This window comes from Channa argus, chromosome 1 (assembly GCF_033026475.1).
Source record: "Channa argus isolate prfri chromosome 1, Channa argus male v1.0, whole genome shotgun sequence".
NCBI lineage: Eukaryota > Metazoa > Chordata > Actinopteri > Anabantiformes > Channidae > Channa > Channa argus.
Genome location: NC_090197.1, coordinates 31,195,116 through 31,218,795, shown reverse-complemented (window position 1 = coordinate 31,218,795; position 23,680 = coordinate 31,195,116). Strand labels below are relative to the sequence as shown.

The 23,680-nt window shown below is 38.4% G+C and overlaps 2 protein-coding genes across 2 annotated transcripts in view; both read left to right on the top strand.

Moving 5' to 3' along the window:
• Window positions 1-10,287, top strand: part of LOC137131415 (1-phosphatidylinositol 4,5-bisphosphate phosphodiesterase beta-1-like) — a 29,764-nt gene extending 19,477 nt beyond the window's left edge. Inside the window, exons 19-32 of the mRNA XM_067512639.1 lie at window positions 49-203; window positions 437-604; window positions 693-792; window positions 1,396-1,500; window positions 2,796-2,908; window positions 2,983-3,130; window positions 3,279-3,332; window positions 3,766-3,943; window positions 4,219-4,351; window positions 4,801-4,877; window positions 6,361-6,450; window positions 6,605-6,662; window positions 6,833-6,919; window positions 7,283-10,287. Coding sequence (XP_067368740.1) covers window positions 49-203; window positions 437-604; window positions 693-792; window positions 1,396-1,500; window positions 2,796-2,908; window positions 2,983-3,130; window positions 3,279-3,332; window positions 3,766-3,943; window positions 4,219-4,351; window positions 4,801-4,877; window positions 6,361-6,450; window positions 6,605-6,662; window positions 6,833-6,919; window positions 7,283-7,435 — 1,619 coding nt within the window. The 3' untranslated portion in view covers window positions 7,436-10,287. The remainder of the gene's footprint in view (window positions 1-48; window positions 204-436; window positions 605-692; window positions 793-1,395; window positions 1,501-2,795; window positions 2,909-2,982; window positions 3,131-3,278; window positions 3,333-3,765; window positions 3,944-4,218; window positions 4,352-4,800; window positions 4,878-6,360; window positions 6,451-6,604; window positions 6,663-6,832; window positions 6,920-7,282) is intronic.
• A 1,619-nt stretch (window positions 10,288-11,906) lies between these two features.
• napba (N-ethylmaleimide-sensitive factor attachment protein, beta a) lies at window positions 11,907-22,495 on the top strand. Its single transcript, XM_067512652.1, has 10 exons — window positions 11,907-12,156; window positions 13,902-13,981; window positions 14,460-14,576; window positions 16,874-16,920; window positions 17,067-17,144; window positions 17,284-17,339; window positions 19,085-19,169; window positions 20,149-20,253; window positions 20,405-20,473; window positions 21,418-22,495. Exons 1-10 carry the CDS (start codon window positions 12,059-12,061, stop codon window positions 21,568-21,570), a joined length of 888 nt encoding a protein of 295 aa, XP_067368753.1. The 5' UTR covers window positions 11,907-12,058; the 3' UTR covers window positions 21,571-22,495.
• Window positions 22,496-23,680: the final 1,185 nt, after the last annotated feature.

Here is a 23,680-nt window from a genome sequence, read left to right as displayed (position 1 = left end):
ATGGACATGCAATAGACCAGCATCTACTACATTTCATTTCTCTTCCAGATTTGTCCATGCAGCTGAATCTCTTCATGTTTGAGTATAATGGTCGCAGCGGATACAGACTGAAGCCTGAGTTCATGAGACGACAAGACAAACACTTCGACCCCTTCACAGAAAACACAGTGGATGGCATTGTAGCCAACACCCTGTCTGTGAAGGTACATCTGTAGTAGTTTCCTGTTTGCTAAAGCTTGTGAAACCTGTAAAAAAGCATGCAGGAGCTTTTAGGTCACACACTTTGACTTTATACTGCACTTCTGCACAATCCTGCAACCCTCAAAGGAAATACTTTGCTTTATACATAATGTAAACTGTCCCTGCTGTAGTGCATGCCTGCATTTATTCACTGATACATCTTTGGGTCTAAACGTTTTTTCTGTGTGTGTCTCAGGTAATTTCAGCCCAATTCCTCACTGAGCGCAGGGTGGGTGTGTATGTGGAGGTGGAGATGTTTGGACTCCCGGCAGACACTAGGAGGAAAGCGCTGAAGACCAAAACATCCCAGAACAACAACGCCATTAACCCGGTGTGGGACGAGGAGCCTATTGTCTTCAAAAAGGTGCGACACACAGAGAAAAAGGAGGGGACCAACTGAGTCGAGACAAATGTTAAACTAATAACGGTTTGACTTGTGCTCTCTCTGAAAGGTCATTCTTCCTACTCTGGCCTCTCTAAGAATTGCTGCTTTTGAGGAAGGAGGGAAGTTTATTGGTCATCGGATTATCCCAGTGTCTGCCATTAGACCAGGTACTAAGCGATCCAGTCACTCTGGTGTCTGTATCTATTTATACCTGTAAAGGGTACATTTCTATACATTGTACTGTCTTCTCACCTCTCTATTTTTCTTCAAAAACTGCTCTTGCCCAAGTAAGTGCATGACTACTCCAAAAACTCATCAGACAATGAGTGTTGAACTATAAAGGATTCCTGAATTACCATTGTATAATGTCAAAAATTTGAATATACAAGCAATACATGCAAATGCAACACTGTAATCCCTAACTTAAAAGATAAGTGCAGGCACATTTCTTTTTTCTTTTGCCTTGAATGCCTCTAATTCCACTGTCACATTATTCAGAAATGTTCCAATTACCTCCTGGGAGACACATCCTGGCATCACTGTTTTCAAAGAGAAATGCTGCTGCTTCGAAACATGCCACTCCAAACTTTAAATTAAAAACTTATCTTTGTAATTTGTAATTTTGGCCTTACGTGATGGAACTGACGAAATGTTAGGTGTGAACTCACCTGGCCTCCTCTTCCTCTCCTGTCTTTTTCTCAGATTTCTATATTATTGTTCACCCTAAATAACCCCAACAAAGGTTACAATAAAACTGTACTTTGCTTCAGGCTATCGCTACATCGGCTTGAGGAATGAGAAAAACCAGTCTCTGATTCTACCAGCTGTGTTCGCCTACATCGAAGTCAAAGACTATGTCCCAGACACGTTTGCCGGTAATTTCATTTAAGTCAAACTTTCCCCTTAAGAATCAAATACTTTGCTGTTTGACTCAATATCTGAGGAACAAATAGCATGACTATGACATAAAAGAACAAGTTAAACATAAAGCACCTAAGGGATCATGAACTTTAATGTATTTTGTAAATAATTTTTGGGATGTCCATAATAATGTCATACAGGAATTTCTTCAGGTTTCGCACAAGCATCCACCTGGACTAAAGGATAAACTGTTTAGAACATGAGTCTGCACTGATGCAAACTGGTGGAAGCATACAACACAAGGCAATAATTGTTGTTAAGACACTGTTTACAGATGTTAAAAAGTCTTGAGGTACTAAATTTAGTTTCAAAAGACATAGCTTAAAGGGTAGTAAAATGTCTTAAATGTAGCTTACTAAACTTACATTTAAGGATGTCTTCTTTTCTCTTGGCATTGGTTCTAAAACATTCTAAGATGGTTGAGACAGTGTCAGTTCAATCCTTTTTTGTGGAGGTTCAGTCACCACACTGTCAATACTGACCCTAGCTCAGATTGGAAAAGTTTATGTACATTTTAGAAAAAATGTACATAAACATAATAAAGAAACTACCAGCTCAGTAAATATATAGAATATAATAAATATGCCATAAAGTGCACCGGTGGATTCTCATTGACAAATGGACATAGACAAGGCGTACATAGACATGTTTATGTAGTAGCCAAGAAGTCTGACCTTGATCAGGAAAAAGCTGTTTTAAAAGGGTGGTTTGTGTGTGAATATATTGTCTGGTCTGCTGTGTCTCAGGCTGTGAGTTTTGCTTTTTGGCCTGATTAGTCAGTGGGCTAAACGATAAGGGTCTTTCATTATGGACTGGGTTTTTTTTCCTGCAGCGCTTTGTGTAGAGTGTGTCCGTGGATGGAAGATTAGCCCAAATATGCAAATCCAGCTTGCAATACTTTAATTAATTATAATATTAGAAAGTATTGCTTTTTTAACTGTACTAACAGAAATGTATTACCACAATACATAATTCTAGGTCATGACAGCCCTGGTTTTCCATCATTGGCTGGATCATGTTTAAGTTATTAAATTAAATCTCGTGTGATATTAATACTTTGGTGAAAATCCAGTTTCTCATAGCTACTTTTATGCATTAAAACTCGAGTCTTTCTGTTATGTTTTGTACCACACTCAACTCAAACAACAAGAGCACAAGTATATGTAGTTGTGTTTATATCTGAAGTGCAGCTTTATTTTTTTTATTTTATGCTCTGGATTTATGAGTTTCTCCCTTTTTTCTCCTCCAGATGTAATAGAGGCTCTGTCCAACCCTATTCGATATGTAAATCTCCTGGAGCAGAGGTCCAAACAGCTGGCAGCTTTGACTTTGGAGGATGGGGAGGAGGACATGCAGACTGAGGTAAGTCCGGTTTTTATTTCTTTTTATTTTCTAGAAATGACAGCATGCATCTGTAATTGCTGTTTAAAATTCAGGATGAAGCTGACAGTTGTGCAGAGCGTAAGAACGAGCTGAAATCAGCTCCATTGGAGAATGGACTCAGCCCTGCCTCTGGCCCTGCAGGCCACACCCCTGTAGCCACAACACCCAAAGCCTCCGCTGCCAATCAAGCAACTACGACAGGTAGCTTTCACCAATGAGCAGGGACACCAACACGTGTATTTACAACACTTTGACAAATGACTTATAACTATGCTGAACTTAATTATTACAACACTATGCAAGTACGATTATTGTTAGTGATGTTGATTTTCTCTCCTTTTCATTTTAGACACAGCCAAACTAGCCACAAAGAATGAAGATCTGGTTCAAAGCATTTTGATAGGTCAGTGTTTACACATTGCTTTGAAATCATATTTAAAATTTCTGACATACAATCAAGCAACTGTAGTTAATTAAACATGATTCACTATAGATCTACTAAAGTAGAGCAATCAAATATAATAGATTCTAATATATGTACAAGTAACGTAATCAACAGCAAAACACTGCTCAGAATGGCCACAGTATATACTGCACCATATTGAAAATAACCCTGCAGTGCTGTCTGTGTTTGAGTGTATTTGTGTGATTATACCAGAGGATCTTAAAACTTATTTAACAAAACATTTCAGTGTGCTTGAATTAAAACTATAATAATGTAAAATAAATTACATTAATGAAAGCTTCAACAGAAAACACAAAAGAAACATGTCAGAGTTTTAAATAATTCCAGTTGAAGTCCATTAATGCACCGTGTGATCCCTTTGTGGTGCCAGATGTCCCGGCGTGCAGTATGGAAAGTCTGCAGCAGTCAAAGGTTTATCAGAAGGAGCAGAGACGTCAGTTTAAGGAGCTAAAGGAGTTAGCGAGGAGACACCAAAAGAAAACCTCAGAGCTCTTGAGAGAGTTCAACAATAAATACAAGAAAACAGCCAGACAGTGCAGCAAGAGCAGGTACGCACACTTAATGACTTGTTGTCTTAACTATTAGCCTCTGTCTCTTCTCATTATTTTACTGGGAAATCTACTGTGTCATAGTCTACTTCTACCACAATCTGCACAGCATGAGTTTGTAAAGTTTTTTGACAGTTCAGTAGAATTACTTTTCAATTTGTGAGCTACGTTACACGAACCTTTTGTTGTATTACATAGGTCAGGGGAGAATCGATAGTTTTCCCTGCGTTTCTCGATCACATGTATATGGGTATTTATTTGTATGTGCTCATCAGGCCCTCATGTTCTGACGGCGAGAAAAACGACCGCCTCCAGGAGCTGAGAGACGAGCAGCAGCAGCAGCTTCTGGCTCTGAGGCAGGAACAGTACTACAGTCAGAAATATCTGCAGAGAGAACATATAAAAATGGTAAGAACCACCCGATGCTGACCTCAAACCTCTCTGATCCCTCAAAAATGTTAGCTAACTGTGTGGATGAGTGACTAAGTATAAGTTTATTCTCCAGTCATACATTAAGATATTGAAAGTGACTCTGCTCTGAATTATTAACTTTCTCCTGTGGTTTTCCCACACACAAAAAAAATTGCAATCGAATTTTTGCTCTTACTGTGGTTAAAATATTCTGTATCTTTGAATTTTTTAAATATTGCTTATTTTCAAAGTGTAACTGCACAAAACAAGATGTCTCCCACTGCACCATGAGTTACATTCCCACATTTCTTTAAATGAAGACTCTTTTTACGTTTAGTGTTCAATATAAAGTTTCACACTAATGGTCCAGGTTCTTCCACAGACTCTGTGCTAAACTGGTCTGGTATCTTTTAAATGTGAACATGTGACTGTTGTGTTTCCTGCAGCTGACAGAGCGACTAAGCAGTCTGGCTGAGGACAGTCACAACACACAGATGAAGAAACTCAAAGACATCTGTGAGAAGTAAGATAGAAGTTTGTGACTTGTCACGTTTCACGCTTTTATGTGTGACTCTGAGCTCTTTTCATAACTGCCACAGCTTCAGTGGTGGAAAGTAATAAGTACATTTACTAAAGTACTGTTCTTAAACTCAGTTTTGAGGTATTTCTACTTTACTTGAGTATTTCCATTTTCTGCTGCTTTAAAGTTTTGATTTTACTAAATTTGACTTCTTTTTACTAAAGTTACTTCTCAGAATCAGATTAATAAAACAAAATACAGTATAATCATCAGACTTTATTTTCTGATGATCCAGGGGGTCCAATAACATTATATTCATTAGTGTGAAATGAGCCATTCTGAAAACATGTAAAGGAGTATCTTTACTTTTTGTATATTTTAGGTATTTTTTTCTTACTTATTATTATTTTTTTTTATACTTATGTGCTTTTACTTACTTTTGAATGCAGGACTTTTAACTGAGTTCTACACTGTGGAAATAAATGGTCTGCACTTATATAGCGCTTTTATACCTATTGGCACTCAAAGCACTTTACACTGCTTCTTATTCACCCACCCTTGCTCAAGGAGGAGGAGTCGGGGATCAAACCAAGAACTGCGAGATTGGTGGATGCCCGCTCTACCTTCCTGCGCCACAGTCGCCCCTTATAGTACTCTTACTTAAGTAAATGCCGTGAGTGCTTCTTGCACTGCTGTAAACCATTTCCTCTTACAGTGTGGAACATATCAACAGCAAGTACACTAAGATTCAGTTACTGTGCAATTTTTTTTTACAATTCTAAACTGTTTGTACTTACATACTTATTTAACATACTTTATTTTTCTAATCTACAACAGTTTAAAGGTAAATACAGTACAGGAGTAAAGAGTTCATATAAAAAATCTGCTAAACTTTTAAAATATTAAACATTTTAACGATAATCATCTCCATACTGCATCATATGACACCCTTTGCTTTTAGACCCCAAATATCAATCACTTCTTTCAAAAACCAGTGACATTAAAACAAAAATTAATTAAATAACTTGAAATTACCAAAAGTAATAAAAGAAAAAAAAAGGTGCCTTTTCTTTCTTTCTTTTCTTTTTTTTTTTTTTGGTTATTGTTTTAATGTAAAACTGGAGATTTGAATGGGAAACACGAGGGTACAGGAGAGGAGGAGGTATGACAACCTCTGCAGCTATACTTTAAATTGTTACAGAGGTTCTGGTTTTTGAGAATGATGAGCACTACATCCAATACCACAGTTTTAGCACCATCTCAAAATATGACACTTCCTGAATTAGAGGTTTAAATCTAAGGCATCAGCTTTTCAAATGATTCCAATGTGATATTTGAAATGTACTTCACAGCATTTCTCCTTCAGTGTGAGCCTAGAATTCTAAGTGGTGTTGTTCAAACTTTTAGGAAAACCTGAGCTCAGACTGAACATTAATTTCTCTTTAAAGTCAATTCCCACTCTAATGTTTTGCTGCTGCTGTTGCAGGGAGAAGAAAGAGCTGAAAAAACTGATGGATCGAAGAAGAACGGAGAAGATCAACCAAGCGAAGACCAAAGAGAAACATCTAGCTGAGGAGTATGATTCATCAACACACAAACACACTGATATTAATCTACCACATCTCAGCCTTGATCCCTGCTGAAACTCCTTCATCTGCACTGATTTCTGCAGCCGGTTTTGTCAGATTTAGCCCAAGCTCAGCTCACCTCACCTATCTGTGTGTTCCCAGGGAGAAGATGGAAATCAATAAGTCCTTCGTCAATGAAGTCGTCCAGAACATAAAACGGGTGAGAGTACATGAAGTATCTGGGTTCAGATGATTTTTCACGTGCTTTTCTATAGACTAAATCCTTCAGGCAATCTGATGGATATTTTATGGGCGTCTAGCTGAAGCCCAGGCTCTCTGCAACCATAAAATGCTTCATAGCAGCCTTTGTCTTTCTGTCTCTATCTGCAGCTTGAGGAGACCCAGGCCAAGCGCCAGGATCATCTGGTGGAGCAGCACAATGAGCTCCTGCAGGTGATACAAGACCAGAAACCAAAGGTAAAAGACTAACGCTGTTTGTCTTTCTAGCTGCTGCCTTGTTCCGTTTTTTGGAGTTCCTCAATTTCTTCTTCACGCTTGAATGCACCACACAGTCTGTGTCTCCACACCCACTCAATTTAGGATGAGCACGGACGTCAGCATGGGGCATTTGAATGATGTAACGTACCCTCTAGCAACCATATTGGAGCTGTTGGCAGTAAACTCTGACAACAGCTGGGTGCAATACTAAATGTACATGCCAGCTCTCTCAACAGTAGGATACAAAGAACAAGGCAAATTGTGTGATCACCATTTATTTCACAGATTGTAATCATGCTATCTTCCATTGCCCCAAAAGAAATCTGTAATGTCTCTCTCTAGCTGCAGGGAGCTGTGGAAGCAGAGTTTCAGGAGAAATTCCAGCGTTTGCCTGGAGAAATTCGAGACTTCCTGCAGGACAGGAAGACAGAGGTCAGAGGTCAAAGCAAGTCCAGACCATCAACTCCTCATGAAACTCTGTCAGAGGAGGACTGAGGAGGAAAACCAGTCTGTGGAAGTGGAGCAGAATGATATAAGAACATATTGATTGAAAGATCAAAGTACAAAGTCACAAAGAGGATGACTGTTATTTTGTTGTTAATGGAAGAATGCTTTTACACTTCTTTTTTGTTATTCCATTCAAGCATGCACTTTGCTGTACTTCAGCATTTAATCTGACCCCATGTAGTCGTATTTTCTGTCATCTGTTACCTTAACAAACACCTGAAATAACGGTTTGTACTGCATGACAACTTTATCTATCTTATCTATCTATATGCACACAGGCAGTTCACAATTACTATGACTGAAAACCACCTTTTTTAAAAAACGCATCTTGGTCTGAACCACAAGCTGCTGTATTTACTGTAGCTTTTTTATAGGAACAACCTGTTTACACGCTCACACGGCGGCACACATTCACACTTGGAAACTGCCCAGGACAGCCACAGTCTGATGCGTTGGCCTCTGGAGCAGCTGGAGGGAGAGAGTCAAACTGAAAAAATACCACACATATCGTAGCATATACCGAATACTTTATAGTTTAGTATTAATACTGCATACTTTAGAGGATATATGGGCAAGTACACATATCTTTCTATACTTGTGAGGACTCTTCCTGATATAATCTGTTTCACTATTGAAATCGATACCGTTGATAACATAAATTCAAGAGCCCCTACTCTATCCCATATTTGCAGACACTTTTATGCAAAGCGGCTTGGGAGCTCAGTGTCTTGCCCAAAAGGATCAAACCGCCAACCTTGCAATCAATAGATGATGCTGTACATTCTGAGCCACAACTGCCCCCATTTCACAACTAACCTTTTTTTCAAAAAGTGAAAGTTGTAGTAGTAAGTATGTGCTCCAAGATTTATTTTAGATACAAAATTACAAGTACTCCACTAATAATTCTGTACAAGTGTATGTGTGCCTAAAAAATAAGGTTTTTTCAGATATTTAAAATGTTTATGTTTTGTATAAATCCAAAAAACTGAAATGATTTACTCTGACAATTTATAAATAGCCATTTAGTTTCTTTTACATTTGGGTTAGAATTGTGTAATAAAGACGCAAATGTTGGCAGATACACAAGTAAATATTTATTGAGAATTCAATTTCTATTTCAATTTGGATTTGGCCTTAAGAATCTGCATCTACAAAATAAGTTTTTCTTTTTTTTCTTTTTTTGTCCTTTCGACTTATCCTGTGAGTTCAAGGTCGCCACAGCAGATCATTTGTCCACGTAGAATTTCTACCAGGCTTGGGGCAGGGACTGCACGGCTGGAGATGGGCTTTATGGGGTTCGGTGTCTTGCCCACAGACACTTTGACATGTGGGTGGAAGAGAGGGGCGCGAGCCTCCAACCCTATGGTCAGTAGGTGGCCACTCTACCAACTGAGCCACTGCTGCCCCAATCTACAAAATAACTAAAGCTGTACAATAAATGAAGTGGCGTTAGAATTATAGTATTTAGCTTTGAAATGTAGTGGAGTGAAAGTTAAAGAAAGTACCTCAAAATGATACTTTGGCAAAGTACTTGGGAAAATCTACTCCTGCCCTAAACCAAGTTTTAACCTTCAGACAGTTCTTCACAGTGCACAAATGTCCTCACTACAGTAGTTTAAATGTGAAATTGGTCCTCAGAAAGATAGCGGTACAAACACATACACAGTGGAGCTGAATTTTGTGATATTTATTTATTTTAGGTTTATGATTTTATGTTACATTAATGCATCTAATGACAAATAATATTTCAAGATTATGATAATTTTTTTTATTATTATCTGGGCTTTTTTGTTCATGAGGTTGTTCATTTATCACCTGGTTAACAGTCATATATAACTAGTCAGACCTTGATTGAGACTTATATTCATAATATAATAAATATAATTTTGTGCAGCTCATATACAGAATATTTAATATTTACACCTTGTTTATTGATTATTTGAATACTCATTTATTTAATTATTTATTTAATCGTGACATTCAGGGAGAAGGTTAATTTCAATTTCAGATTCTGTATAACACAATTAAATGTTTAAGGCAATTGTGGAACTTCAGACTTCCATAATGTTTGAGGAAAGGAAGAAGAGTTAGTGTTTTTAATCTTTTCAACATTACACGTGTTTCCTGGGCAGCAGAAATATTAGTCCCATGAGGTCCCTCAGGCTTCTGGTCTGACATCCTGTTAGACGTGTGTGTGTGGGGGGGTCAGAGTCTGCTGCCATTGCATGATTTTTTTTGTTTCAACATAATTATTATCACGCTAATAAATATTTACTTAGTTATTTTCATGATTATTGAGGAACAAGAACATGATTTGTAAAACTGTTTTTGAGTGCAAAAGGTGTTTTTTGTTTGTTTGTTTTTGTAAAAATGTAAATGATCTCGTCATTTTTATTTTGTACAGTGATCTTCCAGACAATTGTTGGGAACTTTTTCCATGTTTTGCTTGTCCTGGACTTATACAACTAAGGCTTAAGCTGCGTTCAGCAACTTTTTTTCAGAGAACCTTCTCATTCTATTTTAGCCTAGTCGTTTTAGATTGAGCTGGCCACAAACTTGGCCACTGTCTGGCGAAAGTAGCCTACAATGCAGCTCTCATGGCAATATAGAGACTCAGCTGCTAACATTAAAGTACCTCACTATTACATTTTCTGCTGTAAAGCGAATGAGGTTCTCCAACAAAATGCCTTGTTGAACGCATCGCTGCTTTAGGGATTGAACTGAGCATGCTTTAGTGTCTTGGATTTATCCATCAGTTATTAATTGTTGCTTGGTTTTACTGATTGCTATTTTAAGACCAACTGAAAGACTATTAAAATATAATTTGATCTAAACATGTATATTTGGTGTTATAGTGCAAGATTTGAACTGTGTTTGCATTTTAGAGCTGGTTGTGCTGTGGGAAGATGCTCTGATGAGATGCATGAAAGAAGAAGACATTCAGTTGGTAATTACTGTTGTCAAACACATCATGACAAACCCACTGAAGTCGTGCATGTTAACAAAACTTTGCTGTGATTTTGTGTATGAGCAGCACAATGTGGGATTTCACAGAGAGGCAGTGTACTGTAGCTGTCATGGGGGAGGAAGGTGGAGGAGGCTTTTCAAGCTGAGACACGGTCTGTCAGGTTTTATTATTGCCACAAAAGAGTACTGACATTTACCAAGCCAATCATTTGTAGTGGTCTTGAATCTGTTTCCCTTGTTTAGGGTCATTTTGTGTAACTTTTTGGTCATCACATGGCCCCCGTGGCATTGATGGATTAACAAATGGGTCTACGGGGCACAGGGTCTGCGTATGAAGAGGGGGTTATTTTGTGATTGAAAAATCCCATGTTAAAATTCAAATGCACAAAATGAGCAAACACTGACAAAAATAAAAAGGGAAAACTATAAATCCCAAGAGCCAAAAATGACAAGAAATTATGCAGAATATGACTTAAAAGCATACACAGAGACAAAGAATGGCAAACTATACAGAAAATGACCAAAAAGAGTCACAAGTGTCCCAAAGAGAGAAAACACAAGGACAAAATGGGGCTCATATAAAGGAGGGCTGAGGGGCTGTTTACCTGTTCCTCATAAATGTACTAAGCTTTGTTGTCATTTTGTGTTCATTTTTACTGTTTACCACATGTGACTTTGTGTTGTGTGTGTCACTTTGTGAGCTCATGTCTTCCTCTTTGGAATTGTTTTTCCCCTCTTTGTGGTTAATTTTTGTGTCCTATAACTGAGCTGTGTCCTCTCAGACGTTAAATCGTTCGACACATGTAATGGGAAATTTGGTTACTTTTAGTGTTGGGTCCCAGCGAGAATTATCAGCCTTTTTAGCTTTTTTTTAGCTCATTGTCGTGCACATTTACTTTTTACATTGTCTTCACTCAAACAGAAGGAGAACTGAATGAATGCAGCATTTAAATGTGTGTTCTGCGCGTGCGCACAGGCTGCCAGCACATGTTCTGTTTCAGTTTGGTCCTGCTTCCATCTGGTGGCCACAAAACACAACGCTATTCATATAACATTTACAGGAACCTGTTGTTTTCTCCTCTCTTTTAGTAGTACAGCAGAAACTGATGCTCAAATGTTCAAGTCATGACAAATTGCACATTTCCAAAGAGATTCATTTTGTCGCTGTTTGGGGTCTTGTTTCATCAGTGGCTTGTTACTTTTTTAATCATCATTCCCAATTCTTCCCAATCTTGCCATCTTTCCTACATTTTAGACTTCACCTTCATCATCTGTCAGTTCATTAAAGGGAAAAATTAACCTTTATTTTGGAAAGACGTTGGGATTCCTCAGGACATCTGCATCACCAGGCCCCAGTAAAGGTAAGTGGGACTTTAACGTTTTTTTGTAATTTGTGTTAGTATTTATTGCCTCTATTTGCGTTAGTCCCGTAGCTTTTACGCGCTGCGTCCAACAGGTGGAGACGATGAGCCGCAGTTGACCTTCTTCTCTCGCCGTAGAAGAAGATCTGCAGGCTCTCAGCATCAGCACCACCACATACGTCTACCTCATCTCCTCTCCTCTCTCTTCTCCTCCTCTCCGTCCACTGCGGAACATCGGCCTGCTCTCCTCCCATCTCTCCGCCCGCGGCAGACCCAGCTCGCCATGGACAACTCCGGCAAAGAGAAGGAGGCCATGCAGCTGATGGCTGAAGCCGACAAAAAGGTCAAAGCGTCAGGCTCCTTCCTAGGAGGGATGTTCGGGTAAAAGGATGCTCTCGTTCGCTTCTCTGCCTGTGTTTATCATGTTGGTGAGGGGGGGAGGGAGTCGTGCGCACAGGGCCCATCAAAGCCCGTCAAATGTTTCTGCGTTTATTGGCGGGGAAATCGCTATAATTTCCCTGAAATATCCCAGTTTGCATTTGTAGTGGTCAGTTAGGATCTCTGGAGGCCTGATCACACTTTGTATTGATCAGTTTTGTGACCATAAAATACTCTTTGTATATTATTCTATACGCCCCTATAGAGGCTGGTAACTGTCGCTGTGACGTTGTGTCCTTCCGAAAGATTTATGCATGATTATGAGTGCGCCTTTTTTGGCGGCTGTGCCCTCCCCCGCAAAAAAAAATAAAAAAATAGCTGTCATCGTGGATAATGTCGCCTGTCACGCAGGAGAAATGTTGCACATCCCCTCCTGCAGCTGCTGTGAGTTCGTAGGGGGCGTGAGGCCAAACCATGGATGCAGGGAGGCTGTGAGAGCAGCACAGTCGGGCCGGTGTGCACGGAGACGCGGTGGTGGTGCGGGGGCTGCTGGTCTTCTTGTGTGGAAGGGGCGGATGTTTACTAGCAGAATGGAAACAGTAAGATCAGATAGATCGATGGATAAATGGATGAGGTGCAGTGCTTTATAATTATGTTTAGCAGTTTCACCTATAGTAAGTTGCAAATGTTGCAGGTAAAAAATACATTGCACATACAATGCACTGAATTTTAAAGTGTAGCTTAATCAAAATGTCAAATCTGCCTATTTTGGCAGCTTTTTACTTTTGAGAGAAAGTTGTTTTTGTCCCCAGATGGTGCACTGATTTTTTTTTTTTTTTTTGTATTTTTGCAGCTGCTAAAAGAAAAATAATTGGCTTGGCAGCTGTAATTAATTTGCCTTTTTATAAATTCTGCCCCTTTAAAGAACAATTTTGAAAACATGATACACCCATTCTCCAAAATTGTGAAATAAAACCATATTATTAGGAAGGCAGCGCAAATTGTCACACAGTTTAGTGTTTTTAGGACTCATTTTTAAACCTGTTTATGCAGTAAGAAGATTTCAATTTGAAGCTTCTCCATCCTAGATAATTCCCCCACCACCCTGCTGTTGGTCACCTTTACCTTCTTTCTTAATCTGTATCCACATTTTATATCTTTCTGATACAAAACCCTGAGATAAATAACCAGTCAGTGCCCTTAAACCTGGGAACTGAAATGGGTCACATCTGTTTTTGCACACATGGATGATTTTTTAATGAACCTTGGGCCCAAGATAAGAAATGAAGCCGCTTCAGTCTGGGTCATACATCCAGTGTATTTCAGTAATGATTGATGGAGATGTGAGATATCAAAGCTACATTTCATTTCATATTGAGAAACCGTAGAGTTTCCCCTCAAGCTGAAATTTCCTTGCTTGGTGAAGATACTGTTTCAAATTCTGTCCATCTGAGCACAACTTAGCTTTTACGGTGGCATTCAATTGCCAATTAATTGACCTTGTTTTAAAACGATTTCTAGAAATCGTTTTCAAACCTCAGTAAAAGTCACCAATATAAAGAAAATAAAGAAAATATCCACTACCCAAGGCTCACAAACTTTTGCAAGCTTTGCACAGTCTGTTTGCTGTTGCATGCTTTCCCACAGCAGAAACCTCAAAGGGTTTCACAATAAACTGCTGTTACAGTTTTACCCAAAGTGAAACAAATGAAAATGCACATGATATCATTCTTTTTTGTGTGTTTTAGGGGCAACCATAAGGTGGAGGATGCCTGTGAAATGTATGCCAGAGCAGCCAACATGTTTAAGATGGCAAAGAACTGGAGTGGTAGGTGACACACACATGCACACATGTAATGTAATTGTACTGCTTGCTAAACACAAAAGACAGACATAAACAAACTCCTTCACATACAACCACATTTCAGCCACATTTTAACAGCTTCCAAATTATTAAAGAGGTGTCAGACAGGACCACATGCTGCATGTTCCACTGTCGAGTGCAAAAAGGGCTTTACACCGATACATGCAATGGATGTAGTGCAAATAAGTGAGAAGATTATGAATGCAGAAACCAGTGTGAGCTCTAGCTTGGGCAGATGTGCCAATAATAGCTCATGCTGCGCAAAATTTAGCTGTTTAGATGTTCGTTTTGATGGTTTTGCTGCCTGATGTGTGTCGACACGCTGAATCCTAAGCAGTGAGAGATGGAAAATGTATTGTCTTGCATAAGAATTAATTCTGGGTTGTTCCTTTCAAATTGTGTGTGTGTGTGTGTGTGTGTGTGTGTGTGTGTGCGTGTTTAGCTGCGGGCAATGCATTCTGTCAGGCTGCTCGACTCCATATGCAGCTTCAGAACAAACTGGACTCTGCCACAAGCTTTGTTGATGCCGGCAACGCCTACAAGAAGGCTGATCCACAGGGTGAGTGAGCTCTGATGTCCCAGGTACACACACATGCAAAGGCCAGTTTGCTTCCCTCTTCAAAAGATTCATTACAGATCATTAAATGTGAACTATGTTGTCCAAAAAGATGTAATTACTGGTTGTAAACATAGAACCAGATAGTCCTCAGTTATGTAAGGAGAAACATCTGGATTATAAGAAGACGGATATACAGATTAGAGCTGGATGTTGTTTGGATTTGGACACCAGGACCAGGATGGACTGAGTGAGATTGTCTTAGCAAGCTGTTGTTTACAATCAGGAGATAAAATCATTGTATTTCTGTGTGTTTTTCATGAATGGAAACCTACCGTGTACAGGCCCAGGGGTCGGAAAGGTCACGGGGGCATTTGGGCCCAGTGTTAAGTGTATGTTATTATTTCTTGTAGAAAAGTTGCAGAGCTCAGTTAAAAAATGCAAAATGAACAAAAGACAGAAAGTTATTAGACAAAGGACATTTTTAAAATACAACAAAAACAACCAAAAAGAGATGAGTCATGATTGAAATGCAACAAAAACATGATGCCTGCACTTGCACTGTAAAGAATTCATCTCCTGTCTCTCTTTCAGTCTGGGGTTCTGTGGATACAGGGCCTTTTAACCTTGATCCGACTTGTTTGATTTACAAATGGAAAATAACGAGTGAGACGAATAAAATCAAAGTGACCACAGGTGACAAGGAAGCTGATAAAATGCTCACACCGTGTACCTATGCTTTCTCTGCACCGTTGACCTCGTCACCAACAATTTCCCTCAGTCTTTTCTCACAGACGTGTTAATGCATTAGGAAAAGTGTTTACTATCGCTGCTACATCATGTTACAGTAAGTAAGTGTGCTTTCTTTAGACTTTATAGGTTTTAGTGCTAATTCCAGTTCTTGTAAAGGTATTTTGTTTTATAAGCAGTATTAAGCAGCTTTACTCTTTCCTTAGTAATCTAACTTCACTTCACTCAAATTGTTGGAAGCAAAATTATGATTAGGAGCATGTACAGCAGATAATATTAAATATTATTCTTGTCGAATGTTTTGTTTTTAGGCTACATACTGACCCACATTTCAAGCTACCTCATCAAATTTATGTTGAATAGGGAGGAAGAATCCACTCAGTTCTTAGCTTCATTAAAATTAATTTAAAAAATTGCACATTTTCTTAGCCTCATTAACGCAATTTCATATCTTATATGGATAAAGTCTTCTGTTAGTGTACCTCTAGTATTTATTATTTAACTTTGTTAATGATAAGATCAAGTTAAAGTAGAAACTCAGAAAAACAACTTTAATGTTCTTTTGTGCTGCAAAGATAATCAGGAATCCGGTGTTTAACGAAGATCACTGAGCAGGTGATTTAGCAGGATGTTGCTACAGATCCACAAAGCTGTTGAAATTTCCCTTTAGTACATTGTTGAGATTTCCCACCGGACCCACAGTGTTGCAGAAGGACATTCTCATGGATCTAGTTAAATAGTTGCATTGTTTTGCAAAAAAAGAAGTTTCTTTTAACGACACAGATCTGCGTGAGTCTATAAGTGGGAAGCCATAATAAAAATAAATCATGACTCTTAAATTGACAAAAGTCAACAGATCAACTGTTATATTATATAAAAACAGCCAGGCAGAACATTGTGTATCCAGCTATGGTGATTCATCATCCCTTATCTGTTCTGGTTGGTTTTGGGACTCACATATCTGTCAGTTTATTAAGCAGTGGCAAAGCGATTAAGTGTACTATTGAGTTAGTGTTTCAGAGTATTTCAGAGGTTTGTGTGTGTATAGATGCCTGTTCACACTTGCACACATTCACACAATGCACATTTAATGTCAACTCCCCTGTGGTAAAGCAAACCAGAAAGTCATCAAAATTTTGTCACTGTCCAGATAAATGTGGACCTAACTAATCATGTCTGTACAGATTTAAGACCGCACAGTCTAACAGATGACATCACCATGTTAGAAAGTGTGTGCAGAGTCCAATCTTTAAAACCCACCTATCAGTCTGTTTTACAGCACTTCACAGGCAGAGAGAGGATGCTGAAGTGGTATTGTTAGAAGATTAAAATGGGTCCCTGGGTCGCTCTAGGAAAATTGATATCTAGGTAATATTCCAAAAGCTGCCCTGCCTGAAATACTGTGGGTTAGCAGGTTAGTATTCACAGGGGGAGGAAACTGAAAGTGCAATGTTTTAATTTAATGTAATAGGGTCCAAAGGTTTCTGTGGTTTTTTCTGTTCCTTTCAGTTATAGCATCACTTCTCATCTTCTTATCTGTCTCTGTCTAGAGGCCATCAACTGCTTAAATCAGGCCATTGACATCTACACCGACATGGTAAGCTCCACCTCAGCTATTAAATCACTGCCTGTGACATCATTCTGATCTTTGAATAACTGTGTCTGTGTGTGTGTGTGTGTGTGTGTGTGTGTGTGTGTGTGTGTGTGTGTGTGCGTGCGTGCGTGCGTGTGTGTTGCTTACAGGGTCGTTTTACCATTGCAGCCAAACATCACATCACTATAGCAGAGATTTATGAATCTGAGCTGGTTGATATCGAGAAGGTAAAGTCAGGAGCAAATCAAGGACTTTCTGTCTTCCTAAATACATTGTGTTTCGTGTTGCAGACAAATCAGATTTTTTATTTATTAAATATAAATTATGAACTTCAGTGCTGACTTGTGTTTGTTTGATTGTTTATAGGCCATTGCCCACTATGAGCAGGCAGCAGACTACTACAAAGGAGAAGAGTCTAACAGGTGAAATACAAATGAACTCATACAGTGCAGTTTATCAGTCAGTCTGCCAACTGTCGTAAGAATTTCACTCCTTTTTTTCCCTCCCCTTTTATTTTTTTTTATGTATATTTAAAATAACTCACTAAAGGTAGCATATAGTCTATAACAACAGTACATTTATATTCAGTTGACAGATGCTTTCTGCAAAGGAAGTTCTGCAGTTTTTTGACTATTGGGTTTTGAGGCTGCTGAGCGTGCAGGGTTTGGTAGCTTGTTCCACCATCGTGTTTTAGGATCTGTTGCTGTGTTGTAAAGGGTCCACCAAACTGCATTCATCAGCAGAGCACAGTGGGAGAGAGGGAATGTAGACCTGGATGACAGTGTTCGGGTAGGAGGGTGCAGTTGAGTAGAGATCTGAATTTTGTCCTTTTTAGCTGATCGGAAATGAGACATGCTACTGCATATGGATCATCTGGGAGGGTTTAATTGTGCAGCTAGTGCCTGTGTCAGTAGGACATGCAGTCGTGGAGATATGATCAGTGCCACCACAAGGAGTTGAGTAGCATACTCAAGGAAGCGGTGGGTAAATCTGCTACCTGACAGTTGGAGGAGATGGACACTAAAGCACAGTCAGATGATGTATTCTCAGGTTTCTCACTGACTTTGAGGGAACAGTCTCTGAAGATGCCGAGTTGATGCTGATGCTATGTTTTATGGACAGTGTGGCTGGGACTGAAAAGATCTTTTGTCTTGGAGAGATTGAGGTGAAGATTCTTGTCTCATATTCGGGCAGAAATGTCAATGAGACAGAAGAAATCTGTGATGAGACAGTGGAATCTGCTAGTGGAAAGGACAGATGATTTAATTAAGAAGAATGACATGCAACACAACAAAAGAGGCAAAACAGCAAACAAGAGAAACACGAGGGAGATAAAGCTTGGTTATTTAGAGGAATAATATGACATGTATGTGATGCATTAAATTCCAGATTATTTGGTAGATTATTGTAAGCGCTGGTTATGTAGTTAGATAGATGCAGTTTAGACTCTGTGCACACTAGATTATATGATAAAGTCTCTCTGGTAAACAGACAGTTTACAGAAAGGTACAGATGAATCACTCAGTTAGCATTTTTTGCAAAAACTACAGGGATTAAAAAATAAAACTATTTCCAAATAAAATAAAATGCAGATAAACAGGATCCAGCCAATGAAGTATCACATTCATAACGTCACCATATTTTGAAACAACTGAGAACTGAACTGAATAAGATTTTTTTTTCTTACAGCAAAGGCAATGGTGTTTTAAGCAAAAATAAATAAATGCCTAATCATGGGTATGAAAATGACATGTTCATGGGTTCCAGTAAGAGTCTCATTATGTGTCATTTAATAAACCAAAAATGTATCAGTTCATTGAAAAAATAGCTTGATTGATTATGTAAACAACCATTTGATAAAACCCTATACACGATGAACATGCATCCATTCTTGCTTTGTATAAATACCTTTGTCTTTTACTAGGTATTTTATGCACTTCAATGAAAGGTAATGGATGACATTGTTGGTGCACTTTGAGTGACTCACATATTCAGCTCATCAGTGAATGATACTTGTTCCTGCTTTCGTAGATTAATTATAGCACAGTCTGTTCCCCTTTACATTCATCGTTTTCAGGTCAATACATCCCACGTCTCAGTGATATTTCTCTAACAGTAAAACCCACATTATTTCCTGGGTTTCTCTTTTGTGTGTTTGTGTTTCCAGCTCGGCCAACAAATGTCTCCTGAAGGTGGGACACTACAGTGCTCAGCTGGAGCAGTACCAGAAAGCTATTGAAATCTATGAACAGGTAACAGCTGAGCACAAGTAAAATCGATACCTGAACCTCAGGTCCTTCAGCAGCTGCTCTGTCACAGAGATGTTGATGTCTGTTTGTGGTCATTTTTTGAGACTGGTGTTTGTCGTTGTGTTGCTGTGGGGATGGTTCGGTTTATAAAAATAACAGTGATAATCTTTGTTTGCAACAAACCCTCTTTAAAATGGCAATACACAATTTATAAAAATAATAAGCGTCAAAGAAAAGAAAGTGTGTGTGTGTATTTCCATTTTAAGTTACATATACTTTATCTTCTCAACAATTCAGTGGCTAATATTGTACTTTGGGGGTATTTGACAATTTTAGCTACTTTGATGATTTCAGTACCTTTTCAGTAAGTGATTAAAATCAGCTCCACCTGCACCAGCTGCGATATCATGCTGATGTTTGCACATGAATGCATTAATAATTATATTTTAATCCAATAATATAACAAAATTTTAATTGCTTTTCATAATGGATACTTTTCGCTTTGGGTACTCTATATTTTGATGTTAATACTTTTGGTACTTTTACTAAGCAAGACTTAGTATTTCTATACTGTGGCAGTGATACTTAAAGAGAAATTTCTTCCACCACTGTTCAGAGGGGTCAGTCCCCAGTATTTGTTTGTATTGCTACTAACTAAAGGATCAACTAGTGAATGAAATAACTTAAATTTAAAATAAATGTTTGGCTGAAATTCTAAAATATCTGTTTTTTTAAGTGGTTCCATCTTTCCAAGTCTGTACATCAATTAAATGTAAACATGTCTGAACAGTTTTGTGGAGTGTATATTTAGGCAAATATTTGCACTTTTTAGTGTTTGAGTTTGTGTAACCTAGTAAAATAACAACACATATAATACAAATATAAATACAAATATAAAACACAAGCAAAAGTCCATAATAAATCTAAAATATACATATTTATAACCAATCCAATAACCAATAACTGTGTGTGTGTGTTTCAGGTTGCTATGAGCACCATGGACAATCCTCTGTTGAAGTACAACGCTAAAGAGTATTTCTTCAAGGCATCACTGTGTCACTTTATTGTGGACGAACTGAACGCTAAGGTAAAAGACACAACACATACAGAAACTAAAATACAGAAGCACTGATGTGAATGAAAACTTTGATGCATTATCATAGTTTAAATACTAGAGTTGAGACCAAGAATTCAGAGTTTTGCTGAGACTGAATAATAACACATCACCCTGCTTTCAGTTGGCCATTGAGAAGTATGAGGAGATGTTCCCAGCCTTCACAGACTCTAGAGAACTCAAATTGTTAAAGGTAAACGTAATGTTTTTTTATCGTTTGGTTAAAACAATTTGTAAACATAAACATGATAAATTTAAATTCGCAAGATGATTTTGATTGCATAAGTATTTTTAAAGATTTTTGTTGTCTCACAAATAAAATTTTTTGTTCAATGTGTGATGAGTATTTATGAATATTGTGTTTAAGTAATATTTGCTAAAGTTTGAAGTAATAATGATTAAGTTTATATATAACACTTTAGAAATTACAAAATGGGTTACAAAAAAAGCACACAATAGATAAATAAACCCAAATATAAACTATATGAGACTATATCTGTAGTTGGTAAGGCACGTCCATGGACCACAGGGGTTAGTGGTTCGATCCCCGGTCCTGGCTATATGTCAAAGTGTCAAGACACTGAACAGCCCATTCCCCTCACCAGCTGTGCAGTGCTGGTCCAAGCCCGGTAGAAATTGGGGAGGGTTGCATCAGGAAGGGCATCCAGCTTAAAAACTGTGCCAAATCAACATGCGGACAATGATCCACTGTGGCGACCCTGAACTCACAGGATAAGCCGAAAGGACAAAAAAAAAAAAAAAATGTATATGAGGTATATTTAAGATAAGTAGTAGTACAATTAATTAAATATAAAGCCTTAGGGTACAATAATTGATACTGTTTAGATTTTTTCTTTCATATATTCCAAATGTTGTTTTCATGTTAGTTTATGGTCAACCACCCCCTATAACCCTCTATAAATGTTTTTCATATACATCACATCATTTCAGTTTAATATCCCTGTCAATTCCCTTTCAATTTCCATAAATCACGTACCCAATTTTCTTGATATTATGAACATCAAACCAAGTTGAAAGTTTATTTCAATTGCACTCAAAAGTTCATTTGTTCTGTTTTTATCAAGGTCAAATATCCACTATTCCTCTGTTAGTAATATTTTATTTCTGCTGCAATAGAAACTCCTAGAAGCCCACGAGGAGCAGAACAGCGAGGCTTTCACGGAGGCCGTCAAGGAGTTTGACTCCGTGTCTCGTCTGGACCAGTGGTTGACCACGATGCTGCTCCGCATCAAAAAGACGATCCAGGGAGATGCTGGGGACCTGAAATAGACCCATTAAGAAGAGGGGAGATGTGGGGGGGGGGGAGAAACAGATGAAGAGTGGAAAAAGATAAGGGTGGGTGGGAGGCATGGTAATTAGATATAGTGAAAGTTTCGGTGGCACAAAAGTGGTCAGAAAATATATACAAATATATACAGACATATGGAGGCAGAAAGACGCAAAGACAGTATGAGGGAGGGAGGGTGTTTACAGTTGTCCATATCAGTCTGCATGTGACCCCCACCAAGCCCCCACAACATGCTAAACATCACCTTTAAGCCACCTTTATGACCCTGTGTTCCCAAAAGTATTTCACTCATTACACTGGACAGAATAAATATAAAGAGTGGAATGAAAAGGTGTGTGTGAGGAAGTGTGTTTCAGAGTGTGTGTGTGTGTGTGTGTGTGTGTGTGTGTCCACTGAAGTGAGGACTATCAACTATATGATGGGAAATTGTGCAACTTACTGTATATGAGATTTGAAATTATATGTTATATAAAAGGGAAAATCATGTTCATAGTTATTGTCAATACTGGGAATATTATTTATTGTTTATTATGGTGCTCAGTGTTACAATTTATCTTAATATTTTAGCTGTTAGCCCCTCAGCTCTCCTCTTCTCCCCTTCATTTCCCCTGTATTCCTCCTCCTCTTCCTCTGCCCCTCCCTTGTCCCCCCCTCCTCCTCACCCTGTGAAGTCAGTGACGTCAATCTTTGTGATTGTTTGGATCTTTGTGTTGGTTGGTGCAGTTAGCCACCAGCTCAAACCCCCGTCACTGCCTTGTTTGTGCATGTCTGTCGTCATGTTAGTGTAATTGTTCTCTATGTCGTGCTAAAGTGTAAAGAACATACATGTAGCCTGGTATCATTTGTGTGAAATCAGTAAATATGTACTTCAGAAACTGAGTTGAAATAAAAACGTCACTCCACAAATTTGGCTCTTTTTTATGTTTATTCAGAAAACATAAATACATACAGGAGGCCAACACTTGGTTCTGTGGAACAATTTATTTTGTCCTTTCAGCTTATCCCCTGAGTTCAGGGTCACCACAGCGGATCATTGTCCGCATATTGATTTAGCACAGTTTTTACGTTGGATGCCCTTCCTCACACAACCATCCCCAATTTCAATAAGGCATGGACCAGCACTGCACAGCTGGGGATGGGAATTGGCTGTTAGGGGGACACTTCGACATATACCCATATACACATACCCTGTGATCTGTGGATGACTGCCTTTACCAACTGAGCTACAGCAATGTTTAAATGTAAAAACCTAATAATGTTTACAATATAATAGAGTTCATCCATCCATTATCTCTAACTGCTGATCCTGCAACCAGACAACCATTCACACACCATATGTAGAGAGCTTACTCGAAACTGACGAATCTGACGCTCCAGCAAATACTTCACTCCAGAGATCGTTGTATGACGAACATTTAACATTTATTGTACTTGCTTCTCAACTTGGCCAATGACGGTTCAGTTGTACATACAAGTTTAAGTACAGTAATCTCACTAGCACATTCGCAAACAGCTTCATCAAACAAGTGGGGATTCAAGCTGGGGGACCTTGTAGCTGTGAGGCTAGATCATACTAATTTCATTTTTAATATAAACATCTTTTAAATTCGGTTATGTTTGGTTTTCATGACCAATATGTTTGTGCACAGTTGAAAAGTAGCTTAACATTTATTTATGTATCCCAATTTCACAAATTTGCCTCAATGATGAATAAATATTGCAGTAATAAACGATGAATGAAAAACCTTAACTCACCATTGTGGCAATTACTTTATATATCAGTAAGTAATTAGGCTGTTATTTTATGACAGATTAGTGGACGTTAGGCTGGTTATTTAATGCTATCATTGTGCATTCACTTTAGCTACTTATTGGCTATTTTATTGAGCTCAGCACCTAAATGGAGCATTGCTTTCATAATTGTTTGCAGATGGAGCAGCTGTAATTCCATCAAAACAGATTTAAATGTGAGTGCAGGTGTTACGTTTAATTCGGTCCCCAAAACATGCTGCCCTTAAAGGACGTTATGTTTAAGCATTAGATTATTGATTGAGATTGAGTTAACAATACTTCTATAATTTAAGCCCCACA

Bases quoted from the DNA above. Each gene is read 5' to 3' on its own strand.
- napba (XM_067512652.1), top strand. From the start codon at position 12,059: ATGGACAACTCCGGCAAAGAGAAGGAGGCCATGCAGCTGATGGCTGAA. The intron at 13,982-14,459 runs GTAGGTGACACA...GTGCGTGTTTAG, and splicing joins GATGGCAAAGAACTGGAGTG to CTGCGGGCAATGCATTCTGT. The intron at 14,577-16,873 runs GTGAGTGAGCTC...GTCTCTGTCTAG, and splicing joins CAAGAAGGCTGATCCACAGG to AGGCCATCAACTGCTTAAAT.